We start from the raw sequence: 11,267 nt of genomic DNA, 5'->3' as shown, positions 1-11,267 counted from the left end.
TAACATGTAGTTTCTTATTATTGTACTTGTTTTCTATTACACTCATATAACAATCGTTAAGATATTAAATCATTGTTTATTCATAGTTTTGAACATCGTTTTTGCCTTATGTGTATTGTGATAGTCTTGAAAAGCTCCTCTGTTTTCGACTGTTGGTTCTTCATTTCTTTCTTGTTTTCTTCTGCAGTTCTCATCAGTTGATCATGTTTCATAGTGTCAGAATGGTTTTTAGTGACTTATTTTTTGTGTGTTTTTTCTCTACCTGAATCATTTTCAAATCTCATCTTATTAGGAATATGATGTAGAGTTCAATATTATCTACGCCTTTGTTAAATGGTTTTATGATTTAAATGTTACTTATCATTTAAAATAGAGTTTTAATGTAAGAATTAGTACTTAGATGCTGTAAAAGTTCTCGATGAATATCTCAGCTCCAAGTGTTGAACATTCCTGAAACTGACATTACATAGTTCATCTTGAGTTAAATTACTCCACTTATGCTAGATGTATACGAGTTTTTAAGCTGATATATTCATATATGTTGATTGTTAAATAATGCGAAAACAATTCTAATTTGTGTATTTATCGATAGGGTTACGTTATTGTGATTCAATAATTACCCATCACGTTGATTGATACGAAATGTTTAGATTTAGTGCGAGTATGACTTTAATTAAATATGACCTAGAGGTTAAGCGTTCGAGCACGAGATAGAGAGGTCCTGGGTTCGAATCTCATGGGACGGGATCGTGGATGCGGACTGCTGAGGAGTCCTATAATAGGACGAAACGGCCGTCTAGTGCTTTCAGGTTTTCCATGGTGGTCTTAGCATCAATTGATACATGATTTCAACTATTGAAAATAAAATAATTTCATAAAAATATATCTCAAATAAAACTAGACAATATAGATTACTGGATGACTGTAGTTATCATGTCTGTGTTCAACTTATCTTGTTATGGAAATGTGAATTCTAATAATTGGAAACGAATTATTCACTTTTGTTACATCATACTTATTCTCAAATGAAAGAAGAACATCTATTTGAATCAACACAAGATAACATCATTTAAGAATAATAAACAGAATCAACAAAGGTTATTGTAGTCAGAAAATTCATCCATTCATCATATTGTCCATAACCTTATCAAACAATCAACCAACTATGTTAATGAACTAAATAAACAATTTTCATATAATAGTTTTGTCAATGTTAATCCTATTTTATTAGGCTGATGCAGAAACCAATAAGTTACGAGGAACACTAGAACTTTTTCGTTGTGGCCAATAAAGTCTTCTAGTTGCCATTGGACCAAAAGTTTCGAAATTCAATAGACGTTCTCTTTTAGATGATGAAGCTCGAGTGATTCGAGTCATGGTACCGTTTGCATTAGATTTTTTTCCAGGTGTTGATAAACCAATATCATAATGGCTGCTCGTTGATTTCTTATATTTTCTCCGTCCATTCTGAAGGTCGGTAAGGCCTCTTGGTCGTCCATCTGATCTACTTATCTGATCGTAAAAGCATTTTTCTCGAACGTAGTATTCACCTCTGAAATTGGAACAAATATGTACTGATTTTAAAATGAATTCATCGACACCTCAAAATACGCAAAGTTATATCTAATTTAAGATCTATGATTAAGTTTCTTCAAATCAAAGGAGTATTCCACAAATAACTACATTTAAATCATAACAATTCCATCGTTTAACTAATCATATGTTAGATTAAATGTAGATACAATGACTAGCAGCTATATGAATCTCAAATTAATCGTTTAGTATGTAGTTCCATTCATATTAATCATATTTACTCCTTAGCACTATTATTCAAAATGTGTAATATCTAATCTATTCGATAATTCTAGTTCTAACTGTTCCATAGAGCTTAGTTATCATTTCTGATCTGTGTACTGTATATCTGTATTTAAAGATTACCTCGAAACATTACACATAGTATTAGAGAAGTTATGTTCCCAACACTTGTAATTTGTTCATTTAAGGTTGTACATTTTTTTTTAAAAAAGTCATCGAACTACATATTGTGAACGATGAACATCATTAACGGATTAGAATGGGGTAAAACAAGTATGTTATTTTAACCATAAAGACGATGAAATACGTACTGAAATGGGAGGGAATCTAGTGTAGATATTCGTCTAAGGTAAATTAACTTCCCATACGTCTAAACAAGGAAAACCAACCGTTATAACATAATGCCGTTCAATGTATTTATTCTATTACATTTCAGCCTAGTGATCGTTTCTTATTTCTGACATGTCACTTCTCATCTCACGATAATAGCATGTATATATATATATATATATATATATATATATATATATATATATATATATATATATATATATATATATATATATATATACTAAACGTTTTACAATCAACAACTTTTAACGATGCATAAAACTAAAGTTTCTAGAAATATCTTTGGGGAGAGATTTATAGATTACTACTATCATTCTTCACGTACACCAGTGAGTAGTAACTAACTGAATCATTAAAATTTTGTACTGAATGAGAAATCTTTACTTCTGTTTATGGATACTTTTTGGTTCATTGTAACTTATTGAACGGTATCTAATAAGTTCTAAACATTTTTGTAATAAGATTTAAGATGAATATGCCAGGGAAGTCCTACTCACTGTCTTATCGTGGCATTACTGTTGTTTACGAAATTGAGAGGACAAAAAGCGAATATCCGGTGTTTTAACCGGGTTGATGGACATGGAGCATCCACCTAGGGGAGTTGGGAAACCCTCATTCCAAACCATTGGTGCACATGGACTCCAGTATCCTGAAGGAACAAATGGCGTATGAACCTATTGTTAGTCACCGGCTACTAATGTGACTGCACCTTCTAACGTTGGTCCACTGCCTTGTGGATTAGACCTCTAGGTCAAGGGCTCGGGAAGTGGCCTCCTAAGTAAACTACCTACTTCGTTTTGAGTTCCTGGCCAGTATCTCAGCCCTCACACACTTATGTGGCACATATCTATTTGGTGCCTCTTTGTACCAATGTTTATATGTTTAAATAAAATAAATAAGATCAATAAGACTGCGAAACTATAAAGGCACATTGTCTTCAATCAGTTTCGCTGTTTCTTCCTTGAGTTCGTTAATTAGTTTTGAAGTATTTTCCAGTAGCCCCTTTCTTTGAGATACTTTTATTTTCGGTAATAACAAAGGACATAAAACTTATGCTCACTTATATTTCAGTGATTAAACTCACTTAGATAGAGTTTCCTTACTCTCAGATGAACGTTTGTTTTCAGAAATGAGAACGTTTGTGCTATTGGCCGTAGTAGAACTAACTACTCCTGAAGGGGATTCCCCAGATAAAGTATTGGGATTGGTTTGTAATCTCGAAGCGTTATTTGCTGCCGTCGACGGTATTGGCCGTTCGCCAACAGTTTGATCTACCTCCGAGTTCTCTTGACTCACTGAATCTTCATCCGTATTCAAGTTCATTTTAGCCAACTCGGCTTCTAGTTCAGCATTTGCCATTTCAAAATCATATGGTTTAGTACAATCTATTTCTTCTTTCAATTAGAAAAAAATAGAAATGAGTAAAGCAATATTTTCCAACTTCACCGCGTAGACTGACAGACATCATATACATAGTGCCTGTCATAGGTGTGTTGACCCATTTTGTTATACCAAATAAGCTCGACGAGATAAAGATAACTAAGGAGATCGCAATAATTTAGTAGCATTAATAAAAAGTAAGACCCAACCTTCAGAATGTTTTACAAGTCAGCAGAAAAGAATATATGATGAAGTACTAGAATTTGTGATCAAGGAATGGATGAAAGGTAGACGTATCTGCGCGATTGTAAACGATTATTAGTCATTTTACCCAAAGTGTCCGACCATTAATCGTGGTTATCACGTGAACCCCAACCAGGTAGTCTACATCTAATTATATGACTAAGACCAATATTCAGTGACTTTATGAACTGATGCCGCGTTTCGGTTTGGTCATCCCCAGCCTTCCAATTTGTGTTTGTACTAGGACGCATCGCTCGTCAAGAAAGATGGTGGTTAGACACGCGTAACACATTTCGATATAGATTTACGATTTTATTAAATAATTTACCACCTTTTCCAAGAACCCTGTGTATAACTTTAACATTACTCAATCTGTTGTGATATGTGCTACTGATGCTGACAGATATTAGTAGTATGTATCATCAATCGATGGTGGAATGCCTGACGGCAGAAAGTTGAGAAAATTGAAGAGAAGAGAACAAGGACAGAGAGTGATTGGTGATGGAAATGAAGGAACAACAAAGTATCAGACAATTGATGTATATTTTGAAAATGAAATATTTTCTGTGTGGTTCTCAGATTTTACCAAAATATTCCGTAATGTATTAAAATACGTTTGATTGTTTCCGCCTATGTTCTCGTTCACTACAATGCCTTTAAGATGCATATGATCGTAAAATCCTCGGCTTACTCGTCCATCGGTCAATTTTGACAACGATAGAGGAGAAACAAGTGGTTTGCTGAGTCGTATACACGCCCGCTATTTGACGGACGAATATCTCACCTAAGACACAAGTGATACAAGTTTGCAAACACCAATCAGGTTTTCTGAGTGCATGCCGAGATTTTGTTAGACACCGATTTGATGTAGGAAACCATTTCATACTGTTAGTAATTTTATATTTTTGTTCAGACTAAGCCTATTCACATAGAAATGCATTAAAAAGCTTAGACTACTAGCTATAATCATTTTCACTAAACCTGGTAATCTATTATGTTGGCGGACAAGGTGGTATTTCGGTTCGAAAATATGAACTGTGGTTCAAACAGTCTTTTCTCAGTTCAACTAAGTAGGACCACTAATGTACTGCAGTTTTGGAATCATCTACCATAATTGGAAATTTAGCTAATCGTAAAGTACACAAGATTTTTAACTTACTTTCCGAAAATATTTAACTTACCAGATAGAACTTTGCGATTGTTTCTTGTTGATTTTCTTTGTGTCACCCGGCGTCTGGTTCCTCTAAACTGAGGGGTCATAAAATTGGTCGATCTTTGTTGCATAGTTGTCGCCATTTCAGGAGATAAATAAACATACATTCCATAAGGATTCACACTACTTTGGATATGTTGTCTGTAACCACTGTTTGGAATCCTCATAGGTCGATTTTGTTTTTTGTTAAAATATCGTAATCCCATATGGCCAAACTTAGGTGGAATAGAATTACTCAGAAGTCTAAATGGTGGGTTTTGTACGGTCAGAGGATAACCAAACTTGTAAAAGTTTCCCGGATGTGGAACAACTTGAAACATAGGCATGTAATTCCTTTGCTTCAGTAAAGGTCTCACATTACGACTTCTACGAGAGTACGAGTCCAATATACGTGATTGATGTACGGTACGTTGATTTGATGAATCTCTACGACTATTCACAACTAATGAATCTCCAGTAGTTGACTTATTTTTAAATGAACTTATTCCCATGAGACGCTTTTGGTCCCTAGGAGCATAACACTGTAAACGAGAATAAAGGAAATTCGCAAAGAAAAAATTTAATAATCTTATAATCAGCTTGATCATTTGTTTTGTTCTTCTCAAATTTCAATGATTCTATATGACATAAAAGACAATAGTTTTATTGATTTTTAATCATCATAAATAGAATAGTCAATCATGTCCCATTTAGCTATTTATATTAACTGTAATTCATATTTGTTAATTAAATCAGTACTAAGAATATTGTCATTGTAGAATTTACATTGAGATTACATTATAGTCATTGAGCCCGACCGTCTTTTCCCAGTTCAACTAAATAGGACAACTAATGTACTGCAGTTATGAATTCAGCTACCATAATTGGAGATTTAGCTAATCGTAAAGTACACAAGATTCGCTGACTGACTGACTGACTGATAGTCATTGAAACTAAATGTGCATTAATCGGATATCATTGTATCCGGGTACCTAATTGTATATACTTAAGTTTTTTCATTTTAAATTTTACTAACTTTCAATGTATCATTGCATTTTAGTACGAATGGAAAACATCTTATGCTCAATTTTACTGAATTACCACATACAATCATACCTTATTATTGATATTTCCACTTGCTGTAGTTAGTGCTGTTAAAGATGTAAAATGATAGTTACAGTAAGTATAAAAAAAACAAAAAAAACCCATTTGAATGAGATGTTATGTCAGTCAATCAGTTAGTTACAACGTAGGACCAGGCACATATATGCATCGGTCTAATTTGCCATACCTCATTAGTACAGCAAGACGAGCACCGGATTCATAGAAGCAGTTAACTCAGTGGTATAATATATAAAAGAAAAATTATATGTAAGGATATAGTAAAGAAAGAAAGAATTAGTTGGTAGAATGAAAGATATGAAGCGATTTTAATCTCTTAGTTTAAGGGAAGATAGAGAGTGTATACACCAATGCCATTGTGATCGATTCTGAGCCATGTCACCAACAGTCACCAACCATTGGTTACAATAGTCACGTGGACCCCAACCAAGTAGTCTACATCTACCAACATGACTCAGACTAGAAGTTGGTGACTTCAAGTACTGATGCCACGTTTTGGTTTGGCCGTCCCTAACTTCCTTCCAACCATTCCCAACACTGGTCAGCATTGTAGTTGAAGGTTGAAGATAGGTAGGGATTTATACATCTATAGGATAAAAATATCAACAATTATATAAACTGTGAAGTATCAGTATAAGATTGTGGAGATTATTAAGGTTTTTGATTGAGATCATGAACCGATTGATGTTAGACGACCACTGAAAACCTGGAAGCAATGGACGGCCGTTTCGTCTTATTGTGGGACTCCTCAGCAGTGCGTATCCAGGATCTGACTCGCGGCCGTCCAGTACTTCCAGGTTTTCGATGGTGGTCTAACATCAATCGATTCATGATCTCTATCAAAAAACTTTGAAGTATTTGCTTTTCAATTAATTCTGATGAAAGTCCTCGTTTTGGAGCAAACTACTTATATTTTTAAAGATCATATTAGGATTAACATGTCTTGTAAATGAAGATGTATAAAATCTTATAGTCTATGTTTTTCTAAGTTTTTCCTGCATCTAGATCGCATAATTGTAAATTGGATCATCGTGTTGTGTATTGTAAATAAAGACAATCATGATATAAGGTAGCTCTATTTCTACACTCAGTTAATTGTTCTTTATACTTCATTTAAATATTTGAGGAAGAATACTTCTAGTTAAACTGCTGCATAGTAATTCTTAAGCATGAGAATTCTGTACTCGTCAAGAGTAATTATATTCTATTTTATTCCAATCAGCCCTCAAATGCCCTGGTACGGTCGAGGATGGGGAGAATCAGCTTTCCCTATAGAAATGTTCTCACATGGCCACACGTATATAGCCACTGCCAGAAAAGTGCTGCTCAGTACCTCCTCGCGCCACGAGTGTTGTTTACGAAATTGAGAGTACGAAAAATGAATGTCCGGCGCCTTAACCGGGTTGGTGAACACAAAGGGTCCGCCTAGGGGAGATAGAAAACCCTCATTCCAAACCATTGGTGCACATGGACTCCAGTATCCTGAAGGAACAAATGGCGTATGAACCGATCTTTGGTCACCAGCTAATTTGGGACTGCATCTCTTGACATTGCTCTACCGCCTTGTGGATTAGACCTCTAGGTCAATGTCTCGGGGAGGGGCCCCCTAAGGAACCCACTTGTTTCGGTTTGGGCACCCAAGAAGTATCCCAGCCCATACGCAAATCAAGTGACTTGTGTGGCGCATATCTTTTCGGTGCCCCTCCATACCAATATTTACGTGTTCAAGGAAATAAGTCTTTTAGGATACAATTCAAGTATTAGACTATGTTCATATGACCTTCATTGTTTGTATTTAGTTTACATTGTGTCTGTATTTAAAATTGATCATTGGGTTTACTTTGCAATTTTAGTCTCTTTGTAAAACTTCTATATAATTTCGAAACGATAGATTATTTTTATGCTCAACTTGTCTTACACTTTTATCAAATCACTTTTTAAAACAGTAAATAGTATACATTCAGAAGGGGTTTTTGTAAATATTATAGTAATTTCAGTAGTTGAGATCATGAGTGAATTGAAGTTAAACCATCATGGAAAACCTGGATGGCTGTTTCGTCCTACTGTAGGACTCTTCTAGTGCAGTGTGCATTCACGATCTCGCCTCGAGAGATTCGAACCCAGCACCTAGGATCAAACGGCCGTCCAATGCTTTCAGGTTTTCTATGGTGATCTCACTTCAATTGATTCATGATCTCAATTATTGAAATAACTATATTTTCAATTGATGATATACTCAAATCTAGTTCATTTCAATTATTTCATTCGTTCTGAATTCATCACAACTTTGTTCCCTGAATTGTTATGCTTAGCGTCAATATTTTTTTTGTAATGAAAGTGGTTACAGTGCATATAAACTATATCTTGAGAATATCTTATGTAGATTACTGGTTATTTAGTATTAACAAATCTTTATCTTTATTGTGTTTCACTTCAATGGTTGTAATGTGATATTAACTATAGTATTGATTCATTAACATGTACTTTACAATTGTTTATTAATTTTAAAGTGGATCAATAAGAAGCAAATAACTACAGATTAAAGCCAGTCAGCTTCTCTCTTATATATATATATATATATATATATATATATATATATATATATATATATATATATATATATATATATATATATATATATAGAAGAAGCTTACGAAATCTCAGCACGGATTCGAAAAGCTCGTTTGGCTTTTGCCAATTAACGTCACCTATGGCGAAGGCAATATATCCGTCTATCAATAAAAGGACGAGTATACTGCGCGGCAGTCCGTTCTGTTTTAATTTACGGCAGCGAAACATAGCCATTAAGAGTAGACGACACTTGTAAGCTACTAGTATTTGACCACAGATGCCTTACAAATATTGCTCACATCTGCTGGGATCACCGGGTAAGTAATAGTGAGGTTAGATGCAGGGTATTAGGGAATGATGTTAAATCAGTTGATGAGGTTGTGAATCTTGATCGACTGAGATGATTGGGCCACGTGTTACGTATGCCTGAACACCGATTACCACGACGTGCAATGGTAACCGGTGTTGGAGATGGTTGGAAGAAAGTTAGGGACGGCCAAACCAAAACGTGGCATCAGTGCTTGAAGTCACTATCCTTTAGTCTGAGTGATGTTGATAGATGCAGATTACTTGGTTGGGGTCCACGTGACTATTGTAACCAATGGTTGGTGACTGTTGGTGACATGGCTCGGAATCGATCACAGTGGCGTCGGTGTATACACTCTCTATCTTCCCTTAAACTAAGAGATTAAAATCGCTTCATATCTTTCTTTCTATGAACTAATTCTTTCTTCCTGTACTATATCCTTATTGCAATGTTTCTTTTATATATTACCACCTGTGAATTAACTACTTTTATGAATTCGGTGTCCATCTTGTTGTGTTAATGAGGTGTGGCAACTTGGATCGATGTATATATGTGCCTGATCCTACGTTGTAGCTGACTGACTGATTACTATTATCCATAGATTTAGATTTTATTCCTATTTAAGTATCGTTATCAACATCATCATTAAGTAGCCTTACTGATACAATTCAATGTATATTCATTTGAACGTTTTTAACTGATATGTGGACGAGGAAGACAATGAATGTTTGTTTGTGTGCTTAGTCAGTTATTAGATGAGTTATATATTCTACTATCCTTATTATTAGTGACTGTTGACTGTTGTCGGGTTTTTGGTGTAGAAATATATTGACATTCTAGTCCAGCTAATCACATATTCTTCATCTGTGTTATATTGAAGTCTTATAGAATAGACATACTATGAGAGAATCTTATGTAGATATTCATCTAAAGTAAATAAACATTCCATTTGTAAAAACCAAAACTGAACATTTATAACAATCACTTACCAAACTATTATGCCGTCTATATTTCTCTTTATGACTTCTTATAGATGAATTTGTTTTAATCATAGTTTTATTGTTTAATTCATATTGATTAAATGATTTCATTGAATTCAATGAATTAATTTGATGAATACTTGATATCCAAAATGTAATTGAATCAAATATTGTACCAATTATTGGTATTTTATTATTTTGTTGATCTGGATCATGATTCTCTTTATCATAATTATTATCGTTATGTGGTGGTATACGATTTTCATAACCAAAAAATTTCACATTTTTTAATATGATTGTATTATCAATTAAATTAATACCGGCTAATATTCCTTCATAACGATATTGAGCATTAGTAATTAATGATAATTTAATACCTAATTTTAAATTATTGAATTGATGATTTCGTTGAATCATAGTGATTATGAATAAGGATCCCTTTTGTTTGTTGGGATGGTCGTCGTTTGGTGTTAAGATGGTCGTTGTTTATTGTGAATTGAGATTGTTTATTATTTGTTATTTGATTTCTATTCAACTTGATGAATCGATTAAAATTTAAATTATTGATTTTTTCTTTGTTAATCAATATCAATGATTGATTGATTATATCATCCATTTAATGGAGGAAAAAATCAATAATCATAATAATAAAGTTTTATTTATATTGTATTCAATATAAAGATTTTTTTCAACAAAAAAAATCAATAAACGAAATGATGTAATCTAGATGTATGATGATTTAACATTAATGAAATTATGAGAATTTAACTATTCTCTGATAATAATTATCATTTGGTTATTAGTAACTGATTACTTTAAACGATATTTCATAGAATTCTAATAAGAAGTCATGATCAGTGGAATTCATCTGTGTTCACTAGTGACTAACTTCGTGAGGGAATTCTCGGAGTTCTAGTAAGAAGCCGTGACCAGTGGAGCTAATCCATGTCAGGTAGAGACAAGTAACTACCTCAGTACAATGGAAGATGGTCGCCCGGTTTCGTGGATTAGTTGATGTTAGACACTATCACCATTAGATGCCGGCTCAGTGGTTCAATAGGTTAAGCGTTCGCGCGAGAGACCGAAGGCCCTGGGTTCGGTTTCCGCGGGCGGGATCGTGGATGCGCACTGCTGAGAAGTCCCACAATAGGACGAAATGGCTGTCCAGTGCTTCCAAATTTCCAAAGGTAGTCTAACATCAATCGGTTCATGATGTCAATCAAAAAAGAGTTCAACTGTGTCTATTGTGAGATAGTAGCTCATTGAAGAGAAAAGTGGCGTAATTTCGTGGATTAGTCGAAGTCGC

At 34.2% G+C, this 11,267-nt stretch overlaps 1 protein-coding gene across 2 annotated transcripts; it reads right to left on the bottom strand.

The window, feature by feature from the left end:
- Positions 1 to 46: 46 nt before the first annotated feature.
- Positions 47 to 10,469, bottom strand: MS3_00009286 (uncharacterized protein; the record flags this gene model as incomplete). Of its 2 annotated transcripts, none has more annotated exons than XM_051217641.1 (4): positions 47 to 1,552; positions 3,251 to 3,557; positions 4,971 to 5,523; positions 9,971 to 10,469. In XM_051217641.1, the coding sequence occupies 4 exons, from the start codon at positions 10,376 to 10,378 to the stop codon at positions 1,228 to 1,230; spliced, it is 1,593 nt and encodes a 530-aa protein (XP_051065057.1). In that variant the 3' UTR covers positions 47 to 1,227. The 2 variants fall into 2 exon arrangements, with proteins under 2 accessions (XP_051065057.1, XP_012796653.1); XM_012941199.3 differs by having other exon boundaries at positions 3,251 to 3,560; positions 9,971 to 10,378.
- Between the last annotated feature and the right edge of the window lie 798 nt (positions 10,470 to 11,267).

The sequence above is a fragment of the Schistosoma haematobium genome, chromosome 5 (assembly GCF_000699445.3).
Source record: "Schistosoma haematobium chromosome 5, whole genome shotgun sequence".
Taxonomy (NCBI): domain Eukaryota; kingdom Metazoa; phylum Platyhelminthes; class Trematoda; order Strigeidida; family Schistosomatidae; genus Schistosoma; species Schistosoma haematobium.
Note: the sequence above shows the minus strand (reverse complement) of the source record. Positions and strands in the feature narration are given on the sequence as shown.